General features: G+C 43.4%; 1 protein-coding gene across 13 annotated transcripts in view; it reads right to left on the reverse strand.

Annotated features, from left to right (window-relative positions):
* ANKS1B (ankyrin repeat and sterile alpha motif domain containing 1B) overlaps window positions 1-26,677 on the reverse strand; it is an 833,247-nt gene that overhangs the window by 275,662 nt on the left and 530,908 nt on the right. For all 13 annotated transcript variants that reach the window (XM_028531910.2, XM_036019451.1, XM_028531904.2 and 10 more), the window contains one exon: window positions 5,429-5,527. In XM_028531910.2, the coding sequence (XP_028387711.2) occupies window positions 5,429-5,527 (99 nt within the window). The remainder of the gene's footprint in view (window positions 1-5,428; window positions 5,528-26,677) is intronic.

A 26,677-nucleotide genomic window follows, 5' to 3' on the forward strand; every position in this document is an offset into this window, starting at 1 on the left:
CTCTACCTGGACTCCTGACACACGGAAATTGTGAAATAACAAATATTATTATTAAATACCATCAAGATTTGGGGGTAATTTGTTATACAGCAACAGATAACAAACATAGGATCTTGTTTTTCTATTGGAATAACAAATAACTTAAAAAATATCTTAAACTGAGGATTAGAAAGAGGGTAATTTAATCCAATTAGACATGTTCAGTGAAAAAATAAATAAAACTATGCGACCATTAAAGATTGGTTATGTTGAACTGAACTAAGAAATAAAAGGCAGCTGAAATGCAGGTGTTCATTATGCAGTAAAGCAGAAGCAGAGTAGCAATGAACAAATCAATGCATACCAGAAAATGTACTATGATCAAGAATCCTGTGACAACACCATTCAGCAGTCATCAAATATTTTCGAGTTTGAGCTTTGAGGAACTGCAACAATCAACTGAGAATGAATAGGCAAGGAGAGAAAATATCAGAGAGGCAGGAAGACACCAGGTATTGTGGAAGCCAGAAGAAGACAGTGTTGACAGGTGACAAGAGTATCAGAACCTACCAAACACACAGTGAGGTGAAGGTGTAACAGTGGAGAATTGTAACCCATCCCACAATTCTTTTGACATTGTTTCTGTAAATGCTGACTCTGATTAATATGCAGCTTGCAGATAAACAAGACATTTATATACAAATCCCAGGAACTAACTTCAAAAGATACAGACTCTGACTTTCAGGCATCCCAGCTCTGGGAGATTTGCTGACCTTCAACCATAAAACCAGGGTGACACATACCAGACCATCGCTTGACTAGTTTCGAGGTCCTTACTGGAAGAGACCGTGCTGGTCTGCACGTAGAGAACTTTTCAACACCCACCCCTTGATCTCTTGGTTCTTCTCTCCCTCTCCCTCCTTATAAAAACCTCTACCTGCACTAAGATGTTAAGATGGGCTTTGAGACAAGAGTCCCCCATCTTCTCAGGGGGTTGGCACTTGAATAAACCATTTTCCTTTTCACCAGCACCTGTCTCACAAATTTGGCTTTGGTTGTGGCAAGCAGCCAGACCTGGGTTTGGGTGCAGAGGTGAAAAGGGGTTCATGAATTCCTGCTCTGCTTGTCACTGGTGACCTGAGCACTAGTTGGGCAGTGTGGCAGCCAAGGAACTAGTTTGACCCAAGTAGATGGAAACAGGAGTGGGAGCAAAGGAAAGGAGGATAGTGAGGAGACAACTACTTGCTGCCGAGTATTTAGACAACTACTAAATGATTCCAAAAGACATTGTAAAACAGGAAAATATTAGAAAAGGAAATACTGGCAAATGAAGTGAGCATGTGACCTTGAAGTTGCTAGAATGTTGAAATACATATTCAGTTCAGGATGAGAGCTATTAAGAGCGCAGATAAATATGGGCCTGGCCGTGAAATCCCACAAACCTTCAAAATGAATATCCTTTTGAGTTCCTGACCTCCGGTTGTTACACTGTCAAAAGACAAAAGAGATTATGACCTTTTAAAAAGGATTTTAGAGGATTAGCCAAAGACCTGGCCACAGAGAATTCTTATCTGGTAAAAGGTAAATTATATGTTGAAAATAAGTAACCAGATAATTTCCCTGGGTCAAAGGGGCAGAGAAAAGTCCATTAAGTTTGCAGTTTCTCCGAGTCAAAAATAAGCCATCTTTTCATGGGACTTATGGTATGTCACCTTTCTTAAAAAGTGAGGAGGGTGAAGTCTGATCTTCAGGAGTCCAAGGAAACTTGTAGACATAAAGACTGAGCTGAGGCTGGTGAAAGACGTGGATGCGGGGTGAAATTTGATATTAAGCATTGCTACTAATGGTTAAGTATTGCAAAAGACAGAGAGGAAAGAATGGATGGAGAAGGAAGTAATGTGCTTATTGTTGTAAAGGTATCTATGCCTACAACATAGTAAATGTATTCTACATGTTCAACGTATCCAGGGTACTTGAGGACATGCAGACCTTTTTGCAGTGGTGAATATTTCAATACAAAAAAGGCATATTACAGAACAACCATTCTTACCAAAGGAATAAACTTCTGTCTTTGGAACTTGAAACAATAAATACACATAAAGCATGAAACACATGCTTTGATGTGTGCTAACAGATCAAGACTGCACTTAGAAAATTACCTTTTCTCTGTTAAGGAACAATCTCCCCAGTTCCCAAATACAACATGTTAATTAAAGGATCTCAGGTAGCAATCACGGAATATTTTTCATGAGAGACAAGGAACACGTATACTCTGAAGACCCAAATTGCGCAGACAAAATGAGAAGGCATTTTGTCCCTTTCCTGGCAGCGCTGAGTTAGAGTGAATGCAAATGAATGTGCTGGCAGTAAAATTACGCTATTAACCATCTGAAGATTGGGCTCATTACCTAAGAAAGCAAAGCACCAATTTGTAGCACTGTAACATTCTGTTTGTGCTGCTGAGCACGTGCTTGAATGTTTTTATGTATTCTCTGTGCATTTGGGTGCATAGTGAACACTTTGCACCAGCCTCTTGATGGAAGCTTAATTTTGTATTGTTTCTATTATATTGTTTTTCTCTAATGGGAATGATATTCTGCTTTAAAAGTAAACACTTCATTTATTCTCCAAACAATTCTGTGTTCCAGTTCCTTTGATTCACGTCAAATGGCACGTATAGGCTTATAGATATATTTTTAAATTGAGGCACTCTTTGATTTAAAAAAATTATATTTGAATAACGTGAGGAAAATATCCATTTACTCAATCATTCATTTGTTCATTCTTTTAATGTGCAAGCACCATGGAAAATTCAAGGATGGCCGTGACATCGTTTCTGCCCTCAGGATGCTTTTAATATTATCAGTACCTTCAGACAGAATGAGTTAGAGAACTATCAGATCTCAGAAGAAAGAGAGAACAGTGTATTCCTTCATTCCACAAATATTGTTGACCACCTACTCTGTGCCAGGCACTGTTGCAGGGAGTGGGTATGTAGAAGGGAATAGGACAGTCACGGTCCCTGACCTTCTGGACCTGACATCCTTGGGGAGAAATGGAAAATCAGAAAGACAACAAACAAATAATATAACTTCGGGCAGCCATGAGTGCTACGGAGGAAAAACTAAAGAAGGACAATACAAAGCACAGTGATCACGAGCAAGGGGTATGACTTGGAGATCATGAGGCCTCTATGAGGAGGTGGTGGCTGAACAGAGATATGATAATGCCTAGAAGCAAATGACTGATGATCTGAAGTTACGGCTTCCCAGGCAGAGATGAATGTGGAAAGACCTTGAGGCAAAATGTGCTTGGCGTGTTTGGGAACAAAAAGATAGTGGATGACGAGAGTGCAGGAGAAGGGGAGAGTAGGAGATGAGGTCACAGGTGTGGGAAGGGGCCCGATGCTATTGAGTGTGGGAGGCCATTGGAGGTTTTGAGCAGACTGTGGCCTGCGGCGTGACTGTTCTGCTGCTGTGTGGAAGTTCAACTGCAGAGTGGGAAGAAGGGTGACTGGGGCAGAGATGAGGCATCTGTGAACTGCCCAGGCTAGAGACAACCCAGGAAAGATGGGCTCAAGTAGCCTAACCTAGAGGTGACAGATGAGAATCTAGTGTAGCCCAGGTAGAGGCAGTTGGTTTGAACTAGGGGGATAATTACCCAGGTGGTGAGAGGCGGTTCCACTTCAGCAGAAGTTTCACACAGGAAGTGCTATGGACGCTTTGAGCCAGGCTTCAGTGATGGGCAGCACTGTGACAAGGGGGAGTCATTCACTGACTTTCGTATTGAGTGCCTACCATGGGCTGGGCACTGCTCGGGGGGCTGGGGATATAGTAGTGCAGGGCCCTTGCTCACAATAAGGAGAAAACTTGCCAAGAAAGTAATATTTTAAGTAAGGGTACAAAAGTAGTGAGGTAAACAATACACATAAGAATTACTTCTAAGGATGCTTTCTTTTTTCCTTTTAGTGCGAAACACTGGATGATTAAACTCCTTTGCATGCTTGGCCCACCTTGAATTTGCAAAAGTGCAAAGTTTCTATCAGTAGAAACTCAGTTTATTGTCAGTTGGCAAATTTCATCGGATCACTTCCTTAGAACAGTAGTTAATATTTATCTTTCCCATTCTGCTACCTTGCCTCAGAGCTGCCCACCCCACCCGAATCTTTCCCCAGATGGGTGACCCCACCTTGACTTTCCTTCCTTCTAATTCCTATTGTATACTCCTTCAGAATTAACCAACCTAAAGCATTCCAGTCATGTCCGCTCCCCAGTGCTTACAGAATAAATTTCCAGTTCCTTAGTCTGACACCAATGGACCCAACCTTCACTTTCTGTTTTATCTCTAACTTCACTCTCCAACTGTTTTAATCGAATTGGACTTTTTCTGCTTTTTTGAAAAGTTATCTTTCAAATCGTGCTGAAAAAAATATAACAAAGCCTAAAATTTACCACCTTAACCATATTTACGTGTACAGTTGAATGGCATTAAGTACATTCATGTCGCTGTGTGAATCCCGTCGAATTTTAAATCGCACATTATCGTTATTCCCCTAACGCTTCTGGCAGTTTGTTGCCCGGCCCTACCTGTATTTATATGCTTCCTGTTGGCCCCTGAGATGCCGTTTCCTTTCATTACCAATTAAAATCCTTCCTGTCTGGAAGACCAGTGCTCAGATCCTACCTCTTGCTTTAGGCTCCTATGAAACCTTATCTGGACACAGAAGGTCAACTCTGTTGCTAGGTAACATACTGCTTACAAAAGGCAACTGGACTGGGAAGATTTATACATGAACTATAAATACCTGATGGGGATGGTGGACTTCTCAAATGATGGCTCCTGTAATTAGGCAGGTCCCTTGTCCCTGGAGGCTAAGCCTCTGGAGTTGTTGCAAGAGATAGAGAGCAGGATGACAGCTGGGGGGCGGGGAGGGGAGTGGACGTTATGGGGTGAAGGGATTGAGAAAAAAGGAAAAAGGACTCACCGACAACAGTGTGGTGATTGCTGGGGGAGGGGTGTATAAAGAGATTAAATGGTAATGGAAAAGATAAACTAAAGATTAAATTTAAAAAAGAGATACTGCTTCTTACTGGTCCTGAGGTTTCTAATCCAGGAACATTCCCAAATCCACCCAATACTGATCTTCTCTTCTCGTGCCTGCAGGGCCTGGACTGGTGTTCGCACTGAATAAGGATCCCACTGAAGAGAGACTCTGAAGCTGCCCTGCTGGCCAGTGGTGCTTCCTGTGTTGCAACTTCATAGGTAAAAGCTAAAGCTGAGTACACCCCATAGCAGTCTTGCAATGCTGCCTACTTGAACCCAAGAAGATCTGCTTTGGGGAGTGGTATCAATCTGTAGACAGGTTGCCCTAAATACTAACACCCCTTGCACAGCTGGACTTAAACCACTGGGGCTGTAGTTAGGGTGAGGGCACTAAACGGTTGCTTACCTTTGGAAGGAGCTGGATTGCCTGGAGAATTCTTTGTCTATGCCCAGAATTAAGGATTCCAATTTCCAATAAATCCTGATCTTCCATGACATTGCTTCCCTGAAACAAAACCAGGAAATGTTATAGGTTAAATCAAGCATTTTTATCATGGCAAATAATGACTTATTTAATACAGAGACAAATGGCCAACATGTGATAGGAGTTTTATAAACAAAAATGGAGTCATTTTTCTGTGCGGGTGAGGTTAGAGGGGGTCCCCTACGTTGACAGCTCTGGGAAAACGTCCTTTCCCTCACCAGGACTCTCCTGGCTTACTAGTTCTGATTAGATTTCCTGCACAAGGGATTCATTCCTATGATTTAAAAACTCTGTCCCTTTAAAAATGCAAATGCTTCTAGAAAGTGTTGCCATTTAGAACTATCAGCGACCTATACATTGGTGGGAATGAATCAGTTTTGTGTCCCCCCCCACACCCAGGAAAATAGATATTGTGAGCAGATGGAAAAATTGCATACACAAGGCAAGTTAAAGTGAGAATTAATCTTAAAATATTGAATACCAGACACCTGGTCAAGACGTGGGAATAGAACGGTGAATAAGATGCAGGTCCCTGCCCACAGCTGTCTGTATTGCTCCCAGCGCAGCGATGGAAACAGCCTGTTCAAAGGCAGTTGGGATAAATGTGCTATGATGGTGACACATGCTGGCGAGCCTGGAGGGATCAGGGCAATGATTCAGAGGAGATGATGTCTAATCAGGTATCTGAAGGATGGTGAGGACTTAGCATTCTGAAGACAAAAGACAGGGGAGAGATTCTGGCATGGCCCTATAGCTAAGAAAGAACAGAGTGTCCTCAGGAACATCAAATTCTGGGATAAGTTGAAGAGAGGAGCAAAAGGTCATAGTGGAAAGGTCAGCCAAGGCCCGATATACAGACACTGCATGGCACGCTGAGGAATGTAGCCCTCATCCTGCCCACGTGGGGATCCACAGGCAGATTTTAAGGAGTTACATTGTGAGATCCCAAACTTAGAAAGATTACTTTGGTTTCTGTGGCTGGGCCTCGATGGGCTTACCTATAAAATGATGAAGATGGGCTACACAATCTGCTAGGACAAGCCAGTCCTGAAATTCCCTGATTTCATTGATTTTTTTTACACCTCTGATGAATATACACAGATTTATAGAATGCTTATTTTTGTCTTTTGGGGTTTGTAAGCTAGTTTCCCTTTTAATCGGGGAGTCTACAGAAAAGTTCAAAAATTGAGATCACTTTTTTTTCTTTGGATAAATCAAACTCTTTCCTCTTCACGTGTAACACAAAAACACTTATGAACAGAAATGAAAGAATACCCACTTGTGGAGAGCAGTGGGTACTTACGAACATTCACAGCAGAAGAAAATGAACTGGACAGGTCAATGGGGAGGGCAGGGGGACCACTAGGAGGCCACTGCAGTTGTTCTAGAGATGAAGTGGGATTAGGCTGAGGTAGTGGTCACAGGAGACAGAAAGAAGTAAGAGGACTTGGAAACCCTCAAGAAATACGAGTTGGCCGTTGAATATGTGGAATGATGGAGATGTGCAGAACGCACACTGCTTCCAGGCTTGGGCAAGAGGGATGGTTGGTGATGGCTTTCCTTGAGCTAATTAAAGGAGAGGGGGCCAGTCTTGCGTGCTGCAAAATGAGACTAACATCTTTCCCTGGGCAGGGGCAGAATAGATGGATGTAAACAATTTAATATCAGGCTACATTATAAGTGGATCAATGACTGGTCTTAGAAAAATGAAGGCCATTAGAATTATACCATGGCTAGGGATTTAACATGGACAAAAACCTTCTACCTACTCCTAGTTTCATTCCTATGCTGAAGCGACCCCGGAGTTCCTGGAGAAGGCCGAGCGATCCAGGTACATAGCAGCATGATAATGAAAAGCCTAATGAAAAACAAATAAAGCCAGCCCTGGCAAGACGCCATAGGAAACATTGCTCTCAAGAAATTACTCAGTGCACACAATAGAGCGTGGCTAAGAATACAAATGACTTCATTTGGAAGTGGCGTTATTATTTTCCAAAATGGACTACTGTGCCATAAGCGGGATATATGGAACAATTCACATTTGACTTTTACTCTTTGAGGGATTTTCCAAAAGGAGTTACCCAGCTCTTCACACAAAAAAGTAGTAACAGATAACCTTTGGCCGTTTATGGTTTAGACCATTACCAGGTTTTCCATGGACTAAATGGCCAGCCTACAACTTCAGCTCAGGAAATAGAGAACCTGGTTTCTTTATACAGACGCAAAGCACACCAGGATCCTACAGTCTGAACTAGCTACAACCTAGAGGTAATCCTGAAAACTTGATTTCAGTGTTTGAATACTGAAATGATTGGAAACATTGAGAATTCAAAGACCACTTTCCTTTCTCTTGCCTACCAATATACTGTCTTCTTTAGCTTCAGTAAGGGAGGAACCTTTCAGGAGAACTGAGGGGAAGTTAGACTTCTCCTTGGGTCAAACTTCCTAGCACACAGGATAATTACCAAGCATTTTTGAAAAATGAGTGAAAATGATGGGGAGCAAAATGCAAGTGGTAAGAATGTGCCTGGGGGAAATGATACTAATTGTAGAAATGTAAGGAAAATGATTCACTGCCCCGATAAGACATGTTATAAATTTTCTATTTTTGCTCTTATTTTAATACACAGGGATACCCAAAATATCCTGGTCCATCACCTAGCCAGTCTTTTGTTCAAAACAGCACCAGGCTTGGAATCTAAAGACATGGATCTGAGTTTTGTCTGCGTAGACTTGGCTAAGTCACTCATTACTTGTGAGTGAGCCTCTGGTCCCGCCCATAAAATGAGACACTTTAATGAACACCCTTTGAGTTCTAAATGCCATGATTTCAGTCATGTCCAACTTTTGATTAGTATCATTGTATATAAGAATAGGTTGTATAATTTGAAATTACATTTTATTGTTTCAGAACTTGTAACCTAAAGTTAGCTTCAAGAAGTAATTGTAGAGAAGTGCAAGAATGCATTTATTTTGACAAATTCATCTCAGTACTAGGAACTTACCAAAATTTGTATTAGGCAATGAGAGAATAATTTAGTTTTATAATGTCATGGATTCTCACAGCTTTCCAGAGGAAAAAAAATGAAATGTTTCAAGCCTTACAACTAACCATTTTGTTTGTTCTTGGGTACCAGTCACACCATCAGGGACAATAAACATTTCCGTTTTTCCAAGGGAGGGGAAATTCATTCTCACATTATCACTTGCCTTCACTAAATGTTAGACAACTCAGCCTAACTCTTTTTTTTTTTTCTTGATAAAACTGAACATCCAAAGGGGAAAAGCAGGGCAACTGTAGTTGAATAACAATACAAAAATAAAACTGAACACACGCTCTAGCTTTCTCCCCTCTCCCTCCATTTCTTCACACGGCTGCCAGATCGATGGTGTTGGGAGCAGAGCTGTGGTCTGTCCGTCTCCTGCTTAACCACCTCCTCTGCTGCGCCGCACCTCCACTTCGCAGCGCATGCGCTGTCTCTACCTCCTCGTCTCCCAAAGGCCCCTCAACCCACCACCATAAGCGTCTGCCCCCGTGAATCCATAGCATGGCTCTGTCCAGGGTGAACAATGACCTCTCAAGTGCCATATGTAGTTGAATCTTTCATTCTCATGTCAAGGACTCATTGGCCACATGTGACTGCTGGCTACTGTCCTGGACAGCACAAATACAGGACCTTTCCCTCAGCATAGCAAGTTCTTTCCGACAGTGCTGCTCTGCAGCTGGACATCGAAGCTGGCTGCATCATGCAGAGTGGGCAAAAGTGGAGAGGTAACAGGGAATCAAACACAGGGAGTCAGAAACACTCATGCATCATTCTCAGCATATAATTGATGTGCTTCTTTAGTCAAAGTTCATGAACATTACATTTATGGTCTTCAGCAAATTCTCTCCTAATCTTTCGCCCATTAAAACACACTAGCAACTAGTTCTACTTTCATTAGGGCTCCTTTATTATGGGGTTAGAAATCTGTGCTACCAAAATGACGAATCAAATTGAAAAATTACTTGTTTTCTTAGCACGGTACCAGGCATGTTGCACAGCGTGTTTAGGGAATAATAATCAGTAAATGAAGTTGTTAAGTTAATGACTTACTAGAAGGGTCAAAGGCCCAAGGCCTTTTAGAACAGATGCTCTTTTACTGACAAGAAGTATCTCATCCAGGGGGTCTTTATTGCTTTTTTAATTATGGAGTAAAGAAAAACAATCAAATATTTGTGTGCTGAGAGGTGGAAGCTGAAGTTTCTCTGACCATGTGGAGAGTGATTTATATATTATATTTTTTCAGCTGTGACAAACTAATAAGATGACCAAATATTAGACCAGAGTAAAGGCAACTCATTAGTGCCAAAAAGCAGTGTTCTGCACTCAATGATCCATTAGAAATAGAATAGCTATTATTGAAAATTGAAATCTTCTTCCAACAATATCTGTGCCGACTGCTTCTGTCTCCTAGAACTCCAGGTCTAAAACGTCTCTTATTTTTAACCACCTCAGTACCATACATATCATATTCATTTAGAAACTTTTCCTTCACTTTGCTTGTTATATAAAATGCTAGCAAAACATATTGAAGGATCATAGAGAACTGTTTTCTTCTTAATATAAGCTTGAGTTGGATGTTATTTATTCTCTTGTCAGTCCAAGCCTGAAAAATTATCAAGAGGATGCTATTATTGGAGAAAATTTCTTTTGCTCTGTTATGAACTAAGTGAGATTCTTCTCCACAGTTTGTGTGACCTAAAGTACTTAAATATTTAAAACAGGATGTTTGTATAATAAAACGACACTAAGATCTTGCCAACTCGCGCATGGAAGAACACGTATTCCAGTTTATTTTAATATAATTTTTACAGCCTAAATGACAGGGCGGTATAAAACTACAAGTATCCCCTTGCTTTTCAAAAATTCACATTACACCACTGGCTTCTATGAAAGACCTACATTAGTACCTCTGTTTGCTAACCCAAAGAAACCTGAAGAGTAGTTTTGATTTTAAGAAAAAGAGCAAAAAGCAAAAATAGTGTCCAGTGTTTGTTTTGTAGGGAACCATTAGAGAGGCAGCCGCACCCTGAATAGCCAGAGTGGCCCCACCCAGCTCCTTCCTGGGAACCACACTCGGCATCTCAGCATCAGCCCACCACAGCTTTGAACTCTGGGAGCATCTGGGCTTCATTCAAGTATCCGTGCATCCCTTAACAAGACATGTCCTGAGGTGTCTGAGAAGCGTAAGGGGGCTCATAAGGGTGTTACCCTTAATGTACAACTGGACATAATTAAGCATTTCAGTCATGGTGAGCAAAATGAAGACATCACACATGTGTTGGACTTTGGGTCTGGGGATGCTCAAAAATCTGCCCATATAAATTATGATAATTGCTTCTTTGCTTTGTATCACTTCCACTTAAAAAAGTTTTCACAGGTGCACTCTACTTTTGGATAGCAGGGAAATGTTGCATATATAATATTCTTGAAATAACAATGCTATCTCTTAGCTTCTAGTAGGGCTAAGGGGGCACATTTAAGTAATCAGGTATTTATTTGTTGAAGAATTGAACAAGGGTTATCATAACCCTTGGTGATATCATAAATGACAACTATGATTCCTTTGAGACATGCATTCCTGTAGATTTTAGGATTAGCTAAGCTTATAAAAGACTGGAAAGTCATTTATACAGTAATTTGTACTGTCTTGGTCAAAAGTTTCATAGCGACAAGAGAGGAAGCCTGTCTCTTTACTTTTAAGGATGTTAACCAGCAAGCCCTGCGAGAAGAAGAGCTGATGTGAACAAAATTTATTTTTATGCTCGTAGTTGTCTCTAGATACGCACATATGAAAGTAAAAAGCTTATCAACACCTACTGTCTTCTTTCAGTTTTCACACTTAGAGGGGCTGGTATAAGTTAGCATAAAGTGCATACTCACTGACTTCTCATTCTCTGCCAGACACTGTTCCCAGTATATCACAGACATCAGCTTATTTAATTCTCACAACACCTCTATGAGAGAGGTAGGTAGTTACAGAACTTGCTCCCATAGCTGGATAGAGTCTTTCTCATAACTCTTACCTGATACGGCCTCCAGGGAGATTAGAGTAGGAGCGAAAAGTTTCAATAAAAAAATGTGGCTGGACCTGAATCATTTATATTTCACTTTAGAGCCATATGAAAATCACATTTGAAAGCCAGTGTTCCAACTTCCTTTCTGTCTGGTTTCACAGTGTTAAGCAACAATGACTCCCCTCTACATAGAAGAGACTTTGGAAAACTGTCAGATCCATTCCTCCCTCCTCTGCCCCAGTCCTTTCTGCTCACTGAGTCACAGAATCAGCCTTCCTAGCTGGCAAGAACCTGGGAGCCTCCCTAGTCCACACGATTCCTCACTAACCACAGAGCTTTAACTTCCCTCTCTTTTGAAGCATGATGTCTAGCCTGGGTTACACCACCCCCAAAAGGGGTAGGGCGGATACTAAATGCCTTAAATGGTCTTCCCAGCAGCTCAGTCTGAGCAGGGGGTGGAGATGGGGTTGGGGGACACCTCAGTCCTACTCTGTTAGCTCCCACTGTGCTTCAGGCTGGGTGCGACTCTGTTAGAGCTATCAGAATGATACGCCAAAAGTGGAGATGAAAGAAAAGCAGTTAGCAGCTGTCCTGTGTTTTTTTTTCCAATCACAAGCTGTGAAGTATTGTAAAGGAATTTTCCTTGGGTAGGCTGCCCATAATCTTGGCAGGCATCTGATTTTGTTCTTGCACCTAATGTGCTGAACATTTCTCAGCGTCTCACAAGAGAAAAGTGAGCAGCGATTAGGTTAGTTTGGACACCTTGGTTTTTTAAAATGGAATTTATTGGGAAGGATACTGGTTTATAAAAACATACAGGTTTCAAGTGTGCAACTCAATAAAACATCATCTGCACACTGTATCACGTGCTGATCACCCAAAGTCAAGGCCCTTTCCATCCCCATTTGTCCCCCGCTTGCCCTCTTCCACCTTCCTCACACCCCTCTCCCTCTGGCTGTCGCCATACTGATGTCCATGTCTGTGCCACACCCCGACATCAAGAGAAGAGGAATGAGGCACCTTTGTATTTACAACAGGCTCCTCCTGAGAATGACCTCTCACTGGTGACACTGATCTCCAAAAGGAAGGGCTCCTCTTTGGAGAAGCAAAAGGAACTTCACCTGGGTATGACCAACACAAACACAGGTGACGAAGTCGGAAAGAGAGCCTAAAATGACTAACTACCAGCCATGAGCCTTTACTGAGTAACGGGTACTCTGTTCATCTCATTTATAAACCATACAATGGTCTTGTAAGATGAGAATGGCATCTTCATTTTGTAGACAAGTACACTGAGTCTCAGAGCCAAGTGCACACAGTTAGACTGCGATGGACCTGGGACCGGTGTTTGCTTCTGTCGGACCCTGATGCTCACACTTCCTGCGCTGCAGAGAGGGAACAAATGTGCAGGAGGGGACATTTTCTGGACGGACTCAGTAGATGTGCAACAGTGCCCAGAAGTAACTCCCACGGCCCTATTTTCACACACACAGCCTGACAGCTATTGATGCACTGACCCCTGAGAGTGACTGCCACCGTTTCTCCAACACATTTCATTTCAAATGAATTACTGAAAAATTAAGTGATTCGTTCTTTCAACTACCTTAGTGTCATCCAGAGCCAAGCCCGTTAAGATAAGTGACCCAGGACATTTCTGGCTAAAGCACCAAGTAACCCGCCCTGTTCTGAGCCGGGACTGGGGAGGGAGGTGGGAGATAACAGCATGGCGTTGAGTGGGCGCATCTCAGCTCTTCTGTAGAGCCTTGTCAAACTGTCCACATGACCACCTGGGAACGTGGGGTCCTCACGGTCAGGACTACGTTTGGGTATCTTTCCTGTAAGATGTCTTTCAGAGCACGGATTTAAGATGGAGGATTTGTGAAAATAAATTAATAAGGCAGAGTATGTCTGAGAACAAATTAAGGACATGTGTGTGTCTCTAACTCGATGTGTTGTGATACCCAGAGAAAAGAATCAGTTGCAGTCCCGAGGAGGCTCTTGAGGCTGAAGGAGCCTGTGGCGGTGACGGTGCACAGACTAGACCCCTGGGAACTGCTAGACCAGCGTAAAGGCGACTCGTTAGTGCCTCCAGGAGACGGTTGTCCTCCAGAAGCAGATGCTTTGAGATTTAAGGATGATGGGGGAGCCCGACAGATTCAGACACAGCCAAATAAACTTAACAGGAGAGGAGCAGAGAGGACGAGAAAGGCAGGAAGGAAAGGAGAGAGAGGCAGTGTTGTTTGTTAAGGACGGAGCTGGTAGTGAGGGAAGGGGTGTTGCCAGACAAAATACAGAAGCTCCAATTTATCTGGAATTGTGTTGTTGTTGTTGGTGTGTGTGTGTTTGTGTGTGTGTGTGTGTGCGCGTGTGCACGCTCGTGCACTTAATCTTAATCTGGAAGCCTGAAAGAGGGGGCCACTGAATGCTGGAAATGAGCTGCCACTCCTTCATTTATTCAACATATATTTGTTCGTTACTGTTTCCTCAGTATCTACTATGTGCCAGGCACTGGGTTAGGTCCGGGGGTACACCGAGAACAGGACAGTAATGATTTATACTCTACTTGTAAAGTTTACAGTCTAGTGGAGAAAACAGGAAAATAACCAAACAGGAAATAATGCAGGTAATTATCATTTAGCAATGTTTTATATACGTCAAGCATTACTAAGCGCTTTACTTTGTTTCCTGCTCAAAACAACCCTCGAGGTTGGTACGATTATCATCCTTCTTTACAAGTGAAGAATTAAAGGCACAGAGAAGCTAATAATTTGCCCGAGATTACACAGCTAGTAAGAAGTGCTCTATGGGAAATTAATGTGGTGATGTGGTTTAACACATTACAAGGTCCCCCTTGGAGGGAGCCTGTGTCACGCAAGCTGAGCTGTGAGAGGTCGGAGGGAGCAGCCCCACCAGGATCAGAGCCGTCGGGAGAGCACGGAGGGCGGAGGGAACAGCAGGTGCACAAGCCATGAGGTGAGAAGAGAGCCAGGCCTATTCTAGGAACAGAGAGAAGGCTCGCGAGACTTGGTTTTGGTGACTGGGGGGGAAACAGGACATTAGGTGATGCAGGGCCTTGAGGACCATATAAGGACTTTGATTTTGGTCCAAGTGCAGCGAGAAGCATGGAAGGATGTAAGCTGGCTTGCACTTTTACCTGGCCGTGGAGTGAAGAATGGATGTAGGAACTGGGCGATACAAAAGTGAAGCTTAACAACCCAAACTGAAGGGACGGCTCAGAGACACCTAAATCTGAGGGAAATGGGAGGAAAGATGACTTGTCAAGAGCCATGGGGAGTGGGAATCAAGTTTCTGAACTAAACATAATTTTCCACTTGAATTAAAAAGAAAAGCCAGACGGCAAAGCTGAAAGTCAGAATGGTCTTGGATCTAGGGTGTAAACTGATACAATTGTGGGCGGAGACTGAGTACAGTAACACCTCTTAAAATGTGCACATGCACACTCCACCGACTCAGCCATTCTCGTCCTAGGTCGTGGCAGACGTTGCTGGCCTTCTCCCAGCCGCCTCCTGCTACGGAGGCTGCACAAATGGAACGTTCTCAGCCTGCCTGGAAGCTATGGTTGGACATGTGACAGTATTTGCCCACTGGGAAACTTCTGGAAAAGCTTTTGCTTTTCTGATTAAAAGGGGAAAATTCACCTGGTACCTGCCAGTGTCCATATGAAAGTGGCTGTGGACTTCCTCCAGGCTGAGGGTGGGGGGCAATTGTTTATACAAAGTATCAGAGATGGGTTCACAGACCACGGTCATCAAAAACAAATGTCCCCCCTGGACACCTGTAAGAGGCCGAGCATTGACTATGAGAGAATTAGTCCCCGGATGAAGAAGGCCATTTAAAGCTCTCTCCATCTGTTGCACCGAAACCACTCTGACCACTGTTCATTTATCACGGAAAGTGTCAGTGATGTTACTATGGCACGCAGTGGAGTCATAATGGAAACAGCAGGGCATTCACAATTTACCTTAGACACACCTGGGCGTGATAACCACAAAGAACAGAGAAGGGATATTAGAAAGAATAAAAATTAGGAGGGGAGGTGTCAGTCTACAAAACTGCCTCTTCCAGAAGTGGCCTGTCATCTGCCTCATCCGCCGGGGCCTTGCTCTGGGACTTCCAGCCTCCAGAGCTGTGAGAAATTTCTGTTGTTTATGAGCCTGCCTATGGCATTGTGTAATGGCACCCCAAATGGACTAAGACATACAGCAAGGTTGGAATCAAGTGTGAGGAGATGGTCACTGTGGGTTAGACAGGCAGGAGGCTAAGCCAACCAAGGGGTTAAACTGAAAGCTGAGCAAAATCACAACAAAGGAGAGTCCCTTGAGCTGTTGTAGAGCTGTCTTGCTCCACCATTTGGCCTTGGGTTGAATATAAAGGGAAAATTGGCACAAGGCACATAAATACCCCTTTCCATTGTTTAGCATCTATACCATGAAGGATACTCTTGCCTCATTCCCTCCCCACATTTTCTTCATTACGTAATACTAGCTGACCAGAATGAGAGAGTGGAGAAAGAAAAGGGAGACAGCTTTTCTCCTGGTGAATATTAAATGTCTCCTTGCCAAATTTTTCTAGTTAACAAGAGAAGTCCTTGGGTTTTACTTCTAAAATATTCAACTGGGTACCTCATAAAGCCCTTCATACTAAGTTGAGCATAATTAAAGATGAACACATCTTGTCCAGGTTAAAGCTGTTGTTAAATAAGACACAGTCTCTTATTTCTTTCTACTTGGTGTTACATGTCCTGTGTTCTTCATTGGGTAGCTAACTTCTGGGGACAAATGATCACACCTTAAGTATTTCTGCACCTTCCCCATCACCTGGTTTGCTAAGCTTTAAATAAAATAAAAACTTGAAAGGATGAATGCATACATAAAAACACGAAGCACAGATTTATAAAAACACCAGTCTAAAGAAAACTAAGTAAGTTTGTAATGAGATGGCTTAAAAAGTTTGAGCTGACAATTCTAATATTTAGGATGTCAAAATTTTTCCTTAATTGAAGGAAATACAAAGATGGAATTTCCGGTACATGATAACACCAAAATGTTCTTAATTTCTTTTCAGTTTTGCAAATTCTCATGATTTGAGTTTCATCCAGGACTGTCAGTTGAGACATCTGATAGTCTAAAAGCATTTAGAGAATTAGGATCCCATATGGCTCAAAAATATTTCCTATCCGGCAGGGAAAAATAGAACTTACTGTGAAAATAATACTGGTATAGCCTTCAATTTATGTGTACAAGAAGCACAAATGAGTTTAAATCATTATTTATGGTACAAGAATCATCATAATGACCATCAAGATCAATTACAATGAAATACATAAGAATATACAATTATCATAATCATGCCGTGTTATGAAAAGGCAGAAGTATGTTCCAAAGGAACAATCGTAATGGAGTTATGTTTTCTCTTACAGGAGCGGCGCTCATCGGAAAGAAGCACTGAATTAGGAGCCCCGGCTTATCGTTAACTAATTGTGTAAACTTGGAAAAGTCATTTAACTTTCTTGGGCTTAATTTTCTCAACTGAATAATGATGAAGTTGGCCCAGATGTTGCCTCTAACAGAACACCTGTTCTTGAGCAGAAAATAAATCTAGTCATGTACTTATGCTGTCTGAAGAATGATTCTTCTTGCTCGGGCGAAGTATTTTCTTTAAACAAGTGCTCAGAGACACATTCCTATAATGATGACAGAGGACAACGACTTGGGTTCAGCCAACTGCACCAACTGAATTCCTAAGAACAGCAGTAATAATAACGGCTGCTAATATCCACTGAGCACTGACTGTGGGCTAGACACCGCTTTAAATCCTCAGAAAAATTCTATGAAGTAAATATTACTATTAATACCCCTATTTTACACATGAGAAAACTGAAGCTTATTGTCACCCGGGAACTTGACTGAGACCACAAAGTAAGTGGTAGAGCTGGTGTGGCGACAACAAAGAGGTTAATGAGAGCAAAGGACAGGCGTCCCCGCATCTCCTAGTGTCTCCTAATGTCTCCTAGTGTCTGGGCAACTTGTCTTCCACACAGAACTGGATACAGGGGGTGCAGTCTCTCCCTGCTAGTCCGGTGGTCTGCACTCACCCCTTCCCCACAATCTCTACTAAGGGCTTGGGGGTTATGAAAAAGAACATGGAACCTGGGGCTCCTGGGTTCACATTACAGTTTTGCTCTTCGATAGCAGAGTGACTCTGAACAACTAAGCTTCCCATCTTCATCTGTAAACTGGGGGTAACAGTGATGCCTCCCTTTAGGGATGTGGTGCGCAATGCTTATGAAATTGCTTTATAAACTATAAGGTAAAATTGCTAAAAATAAAGCACGCCTGCTAGGAACTACTTTTTTCCCCCTGTTAAGTACAGAGAGCTGTAAATCTAGTTTTATGTTGTTTTCACCAGAAATAGTCTATTCTGAAAGAGGCAGCATGTGTGGCGGAAAACAAATGTAGGTTTTATTCCTAGCACTGCCACTGCCTTAGCTTTGTGGCCACGGGCAAGACGCTTCACTGGGCATCCCATAGGGCCCCAGGCTCAGAAGGGGTTTAATGCTTGGGGTATAAATACTCTGTGGTTACTGCCTTGAAATTCTTCATACTTGTTTCTTTGAATCTGTATTTTGCATGTGAAGACTGCTGGGACACTGGACTATGTGGTGGGGTTTCTCACCTCTTCCTGGGATGGGTTCCACTGAAAACCCCATCACTGCTTCTGGCCTGTTTAGACTTCCTGCTTAGCGTTCCCCGCTGTACCCAGTCTCCCAACTGCTGCCGCTCTTCTCCCCGCTCCCAGCACGGGTCCAGGCACTGACACAGGGAGGGCTGGGATCCGGCACTCACACTTTATGGCCTCTCAAGGCGAGGAATGGTATTCCCTGTCTACCCCCTGCCCCCAGAGCTGGCAGGACTCTGGAACATCTCTTGGGTAGAGGGCCCGAGTTTACCCTCAGTCTGGGTACCAAACATGTTCTGAAACAGACAAGGACATTTAAAAATCTTTGGAGGTCCCCTGTCTCCCATGGGCTGGAGTGACAGGCCCCTGGGAAGGTTTGACTTCCCCAGACCTTGCTCAGGCAGGGGGGCTGCTCATTGGTCAGGGGCTGGTAGGAGGCGGAGCTCAGCCAGAGTCAGGGTCTGCCCTGAGGCACCTGCGTCTGCATTAGGAGGCAGGGTCCCAGGCATCTGGGAGGGTTTGCCTCCCCCCACCTCGAGCAAGTATCTGTGCCCGGCTCCCTTGGCTGGGCTGTGCCTGGGGGCCTTCTCCCTCCCTCCTTCTAACCTTTAGTTTGGGTTTGGCTTACCTTTGTCTCTTTTGGCCAGCTCAAGGCAACATTTGGATGTCATGAAATAGGTATTGTGCAAATTTGCTGATTCTGCATGTGAGTTAGATGTTCTCATGTTTGCGTTTCAAATTGACATTGCACAATATTAAAAATGGCAACATTTGTGTTGATAACATTAAGTTTTAAATTTATTTTAGCTCAGAACATTACATGGCAAATTAAAAAACAGCATGGCAAATCCAGAAAAAGACTGAGGAAGAAAGGAAAAAGCTTTATCTGCAATTTTAGTGGTACTTTTACCCCTGCTTTTTGAATAAAGGGCCCTACATTTCCATTTTAAACTTAGTGCCACAAATGATGTAGCTGGGGATGTTCCCAGTACGTAAGCTTCGTCTAATCACCTGGTACCTGCCTCACTCCACAGGCATGCCTGCGTCAGGTCTGTAAGCTCAGTGAGGGAGCGTGAACAGCTCATGCTCTATCCAGTCATCTCTGATTCCAGCTGTATCTCCCCGAGAGAGTAGAAAAGGAGAAATAAAGGCCCTGCCTTTGGAAACTAGGAAGGCCATTTAACCCTAACAAGGGCAATGCTTCATTAGACGACCACTAGACATAACTTTCCATACGTAAGCCTGTGGGTTGGCTTAACAATATGAGGATAATGAGAACTAGTGTAACTTGCTTGGTCTTCTGGGGCTATTCAGTTAGTCAGTCAGTCACTTATTCTCTCACTCACTTGTGCCATTTTACAACTTACCATGCTGCACACATTTTGTTAAACATTAATTCAAAAGTGCTTGAGACATTCTCTTTCTTAAAGGAGCTCCGAGTCAATGAGGGTAGAGGCAGGAAGGAAGAAGGCACGTAAGTAGAGAATCATTTTTTTTATGGCAGGAAGTGCAATCATTATGGTTGTGCAGAGAAAGGACTCCTGAAATACACAGGCATGGGGTCAGGAAAGGCATTTTGGGGGGACACCATGTCTGACACACACACTGAGTGATGAGTCCAAGTTAGCAGGGACACAGGAAATGGTAGAGGCCGGGAGGACAGGGCATCGTGTGGCTTGGTTATGGCACAAAGGCAATGAGACCAGAAACAGTGTGGTGGGAGTGCAGAGCAGCCAGCAGGGCCCTATTAATTCAGCTGGAGAAACGGGAGGGAAACACCAAGTAGTAAGCCTCGTAAAACCGGTATTGCTGCATTCCTAGTGGGCTTCATCCTATAGCTCTGGGCAGTAGGTGAAAGGGTGGTTCTGTGCCTGGAAGGCAGAAGTGTGGATGTGAAGGGATAACACTGGAGGTCAGAAGTGGGGGCCGGTTTAAGATGCTCTTAGAGCAATTAATAGAAGAGACAATGATGGACTGACCTAGGGTAGTAGTAGCAACAGTAGTTCTGTATTAAAGAAATACTAAAGAGTGAAAACTGACTGGACTTACTATGGAGTACAGGTAGGAGGGAGTGGAAGGGCGGAGCAAGGGTGACTGCTAGGTCTCCTGTTTGGGGGAGCGAGGGCGAAGGGGTCAGGGGAGAAATAGACCTGGGAGGAGGTGGCGATTCTGGAGGGCAGTGGGGAAGAAGGGTGTGTTCTGTTGGGGGTGCGGTTAGGGGGCCTATGGAAATGGCAGGTGGAGATGGCAGCTGGCGGAGGAGGCTGCAGCTGTCAGTTTGGGGATGATCAGAATCTAGGTGGTAGCTGTGAGCATGAGATGGATGGAAGCACCTACGGGGGAGACTGTGGGAGAGGGAAGGAAAAGAGGAAGATAATGAGGAAAAGAGATGAGTGTGTTGTCACAGAAGTCAAGAGGGCAAAGAGTTCCCAAATGAGGACAGGAGCCCGCTGTTAAGTATGGCAGCGAGATCCTAAAAAAAGTGGGAAAGGTCCTTTGATTTGGTAATATAGAACAGCTCAGAGGGCTCACAGGGAGGGTTTTTAGGAGAACCGTGGGCACAAAAGCCTGATCTAAGTGGGCTGCGAGGTGAAAAGAGTGGGGACAGGGAATACAGATGACTTTTGGAGAAGTTCGGGTGAGTAAGAGAGGAGAAAATTTGGAGCACAGCTGGAGAAAGAAACAGAATCAAGGGAGAATTGCTTTGTTTTCTTCCTCCTTTTTTTCTCTTTCAAATAGGAGACACACACGCGTACAGGCAGAAGAAAGGGACAGAAAGAGGGAAAGCCTGAGGCGCAGGAGAGGAGAAGGGAGCTGGTGGAGGCAGGAAGGGCAGGCCCCTCGCGCTCCACCCGGAGGAAAAAGGTGAGGATGGCTGAGGACAGGACGCAGACCCTGCACTCTGGGGTCCTCCGCGGCTGCTGCTCCCTCCGCCATCGCCGCCCGTGTCCACTCCTCAGGCTGTCTCTGTTCCCGACACTGAGCTGCCAAACCGTTGGGAGACATCGGGGGACTGTGCGGAGTGAGTTCTGCACAGACTCCCGTTTCTAAAGCACCAACAGACTGCCCTTGATGGCAATTCCTTTTTGGGGACTCCTATAAAAATTCCCCGATCACAATTTTCCAAGTCTCTAGTGTTATCTTCCAATCCCTCGGTCTTATAAGGTCCCCTCTTCTCTGCTGTGTGCCTCACTGTCTCACCCTCTCACCTTCGTCTCAGTGTTTTTTCTCCCAATATTCGAAATTCAGTTCATCTTTCAAGGTCCATCTCAAGCGATACCCCTTATCTCTGTTTTGCTTTCAGTTTATGTGTACATTTAAGTTATTTGATGTCTTTTTTGTTATTTTATAAGCTATTTGAAATACTAGTAGAACAAAAAGGGGATTCAATCAACCAACCAGTTGCCATGATTCTTTTGAAAGAAGTGATGTCTTCTTGTCACCCTCTTTATCTCTTTGCCTCACTCTTATATCATTCCTCTACTAAACTATCAGATCCCTTAAGGGAAGGTACATTTTTAAAAATCTGTTTTAGCAGTGACAATGCATTATAAATAATAGCTACCTACTGTAATTAGTGGGTTATAAGTTCCTGGAGGATACATGGAAAGGACAGAAAAACAGACAGATAGATATTCATATGCATATATATATTATTATTCTTTTTTTTTAAAGATTTTATTTATTTATTTTTAGGGAGGGAAGAGGGGGAGAGAGAGAGAGAGAGAAGAGAAGAGAAACATCAATGTGCGGTTGCTGGGGGTTATGGCCTGCAACCCAGGAATGTACCCTAGCTGGGAATCAAACCTGGGACACTTTGGTTCCCAGCCCGTGCTCAATCCACTGAGCTATGCCAGCCAGGGCTCTATATATTATTATTCTTTAAAGTAATGAAATTCAATATTTATTATATGCTTACTTGCTAGCAATTAGGGGTATACCAAAACAAAACAAAACAAAACAAAAACACACTTTCTCTTTCTTAAGGATGCAAAATCCAGTAGGGGATTCTAACATGTCGGTAACACCCATACATAAACACAAATAAATATTAGGAATGAGCTTTTAGTGTGAACAGGGCTGTAAAGGGCGGAAGGCAGAGTGTGAAGAAGTGCAAGTGTGTGAAAGACCATGGCTGGAAGGCAGGGTGAGAGGGAAGGACTGGAAATGCGGTCTGGAACCAGAGAGGAAGACAGCTTGAGTGACATGCTGATGAAATTGCACTTGACTATGTCAGAAATCTAGGAGCCCTCAAAGGTTTTAGGCAGAGAACATTATTGAATATGTGTTTTTAAAAGATAACTGACAGATAATTTGAAAAGAATGAGATTCAAAGTAGGCAGATTTATGAGAAGGCTGCTTCTTTTTATTCTTGGGGTATAATGGCGTGTAATGTTATATTAGTTTCAGGTGTACGATGTAATGATTTGATATTTGAGTGTGTTGCAAAATGATCACCACAATAATTCTAGTTAATATCAGTCACCGTACATAGTTTCAATTTTTTTTTCTTGTGACAAAAACGTTTAAGATCTACTCTCTTAGCAAACTTCAACTATGCGATGTGTTCTCATTAACTGTGGTCGCCACGCTGTACGTTACGTCTCTGTGACTTAGTTTTTGCAACTGGAGGTTTGTTACAGTTTAGGCGAGAGACGACCCAAGTCAAGCACAGGCAACTCGACTACAGGTTGGACACGGAGAGAGGGTTAGTTGAGAGGGGAAGTGGTGCACAAGGGTAAGTAAGTGCCCAGAAATTATTTGTTGATCTTCCTTTTTAAAAGACATTAAATGACAAATACAGTGATGACTGTAACTTATTCTATACTCTGTGAAACATTTATCTGGAATCAGCCCCAGGCAATGTCAATACCTCTTCTTCTTCTTCACCACGTATTATCCCTTGGGCCTGATGCTGACACTTTATCCTGAGTGACCAAATGTTCTTGTATTAATTCAGGTCTTAACTTTTGAGCACCCTATGAGCTCACATACCCTGCATATGTAGTAGTATGCATCTTTTATACTTTCCATGGTTTTTGGCAGAGGGTTAGCCACACAGTGGATACAGAATAAATACTTGTTACTTTGAGTTGAGTGATATTACTTGGGGCATCCTGAAAGCTGTACACCCTCGCACTCCTTGGCCTCTCTCCTCCCTCCCTCTACTATCTGTACCTAGCTTTGCCTCGCTTACTCTTTTTTATCACTTCCTCCAGGACTTCTTGATTGATTTGCCTACATTGGGTTAAGTACTTTTGCTAAGTAGCACTGTCTACTAACTTACCGTATTTTTTGGACTATAAGATGCACCCCCAATAAATTTAGGAGGAATAATCATTATTAATGCTGCTGTTGAGTTCTTTTTACATTTACATCGGTGAAATATTATGTTATTTATGTTATTAAATATTTTACCACAATTTTTGCTTCAAAATTTTTTTTCCTATTTTCCTCCTCTAAAACCTAGGTGCATCTTACGGTCTGAAAAAATGGTACTTGTTTCTCTGTTTGCCCCACAAAGGCAGAGAGGCTTTGGTAAGGTGTGCACTGTCTTATACCCATTCTGAGCACAGCGCCTGGTACATGGGCACTGTGCTGGTCACTCAGTAAATACTCACCAAATGAACATGGCTGTGTGTGGACACAAAGCTCTAGATTCATCCAGTGCAAAACAGTGATGGGAGACCATGCAGGAAAGTATTCTCATTCCTTCTGCTCTTCAAGTAAGTTAGTAGAAACTGAAGTAGCGCTTATATTTTTGAGGACTTTTATGCAAACAAAATTCCGGAGACCCTGAGACAGCTCAGGTGCCATCTCTCTGTACTGCTCCCCAAGAACACGCAAATATCGGCTCAGGGACCCACTTTCTCAGGTGTAAACATCGTCACTTTGGGTTTGTAAGTTTCTGTGGGGCAGGAGCAGCCAGCACCTCAGAACTAGAAAACAAATCTGGCAGCAAAAATACAACGAAATCAGAAAGCCATAGTCCACTTTGGAAAGCCTTAAGCGGTATGGCTGTGGTGTTCTACAGACAATCCAAGGCCACAGACAGCAAAGTCCTCTGCTCTGGGCATTTTTTTTAAAATTTAGTTAAACAACTCAATTTTACCTACTACGGCCTGCTACCATCTTAGGCCTCAGAAACAGTGGTGTTAAGAAAATCAGGCATGTACCTTGCTCTCATGGAACTTAGTGTTAAGGAACATAAGAATTGGGGGTGACCTGATGTTTAGGAGGTGAGTCAGGTGGAGACCCAATTTTGGAATCGGTCCCTGTGTGGCGAACGTTCAAGGCCACACAGGTACACACGGGATTCGGGCAGACGGAGGAACGTGCGCGCAGCTGTTGGGATGCCTGCCGGGCCTTTACTCTGGGGTGGAGCGACCCACGCTCGCCGCAAGCCACGTGTCACACTGGCAGGGAGTCCTGACTCCCTAACATACTAAACGCACCCCAAACCGGCAGGGTACCAAAATATTGTATTACGCAGCGTGATTCTGCGCATGCGTGCCTGGTCTCAAGGCTATGGGAATACTGCTTATCTCAGTTGCCCAAATATTTGGGTGAGGGAGCCTGACTGACTCTGTTTACCCTACAGTCCCCAAGAAGATAAGTGCTTTCTGGGAACAGAGCTGTGCACAGATTCACATCCCTGAGATAGGCTGTGACGTGCGTGTGGAACTCTCCCTGACAGACCCTTTACTGGGCTCAGGTCTTTACAAAACAGGACAGATGCTCCATGTTATCATCTAGGGATGATTTTCCCAACAGGCACTGCTAGGGGATCAGTGATTACTGGCAGCCCTAGTTTCCAGGCACAGAAATTTCCCTTTATTCTAGGATCTCCAGAGCCACAGTCTACTGTGTTCTTTAGCACCATCAGCCACCTTCATGGTGCAACCGACAAAGAAAACCCCAGCTACCACAGCCTGGATTGGAAGTCCTCACAGCTTAGATGCCATGAGGTGCTCCAAAGGCCAGCTCTGAGAGTGACTGAGAGGCTGCTAGCCCACTGTTAAAATCTAAGCTTAAGACAAGGATCAGAGGAGTCTCTTCTACATTTGAGTGGCCTAACACAATGTAAGCTTCTAAATCCCATTTTGGATTACCTCTTAACAGACAATATTTTTCACGTGTTGATCCCATGTAATTAAATAGCAGAAATAATATGTGTGGTAGGACTGGGCAAGCAGTGCCTTTAAAGTTGTTGCCAGTTTCCAAAGTTGTCTTTTGTTGTTAACGTTTCAATGATAATAATAGAATTGTAAATTGTATCCTGCAGAACATTTTTCCATTGAGCTTTCAGCTACATTATTCTACTGGCTAGCAAAGGCTGCTGGGCTGGCTGGCTTGGCGCTGAGTATCCTCATAATCACTATCAGAGCAAGAACCCTGGCCCAGAGATATCTGCTGTGGCGGTAGCTCTCCCTCCACCTCCGCTACATGATGATGACAGATGCTATGGCCGAAATAATTACAATAAACTCAGGATATTAAAATAAATGAACATACTGGAAAATGTAGTGGACAGTAAGTCCATCACTCCACTTTCACACCTGGTTCTCAGGAGCCATTTCTGCTTTTTTGAAGGGTCCCAGTGATACCCTAACTGTTTGAGTAATGATGCTCCAAAACAGTGATGAGAAACTGGCATACTCCTGCCCAGTGGAGCCAGTTGGAATACCAGATGATAAATCAGGAACCCTGACCATGCTGCTTCAGGCTTATAAAGGAAGCCCAAATTAAAATGTTTAGCTAGCTGTACCTGACACCCCATAACTTCACAAGGACGGTGTCTTTGGGGATATTTACCTCTACAGAAAGAATACCTGGCATTCCTTTTCATGATATTAGATCAAAGTATGGGATAATGAAAACAGAAATGCCTTATGCAATGTTAATAATTTTTACACTCAGAGGGTTCCGCTGAAGCTCGGAACTAAATAAGACGGAGCCTGCCAGGAATTGCCAGGCCCAGGCTGCAGACCGGAACACTTGCGTGAGTTCCAACACAGACTCACTTGGGGGTTAGCCACAATCATTTGGGGGCTCAGTTTCTTCCTATTTTTGAGGCTGCGTCGACAAGATTAATTCCTGCAAGAAAGTACTCTCAGAAAGGCACAGGGAGGCCTGAGCATATAAATAACACAGATATCTGGAGAATAGAAGCTAGAGGAAGAAATGAAAACACACGATGATTTAAAATATTTCTAACTGTGGAGATATTAAACATAACTCATCCTTTAAGATCAAGGATAGCTCTATCTCTCTCTCTCTGTATCTCTCCCTCTACTTCTCATTGACACTTTCCCCAGGTCCCCCAGGAAGAATATAAAGGAATCAAGAATTGGTCTAGTCCCGTACAGATGAGCTGTGACACTCAGTAAAGTCAAATGACCTTATCTTGG

This window comes from Phyllostomus discolor, chromosome 2 (assembly GCF_004126475.2).
Source record: "Phyllostomus discolor isolate MPI-MPIP mPhyDis1 chromosome 2, mPhyDis1.pri.v3, whole genome shotgun sequence".
NCBI classification, from domain to species: Eukaryota; Metazoa; Chordata; class Mammalia; order Chiroptera; family Phyllostomidae; genus Phyllostomus; species Phyllostomus discolor.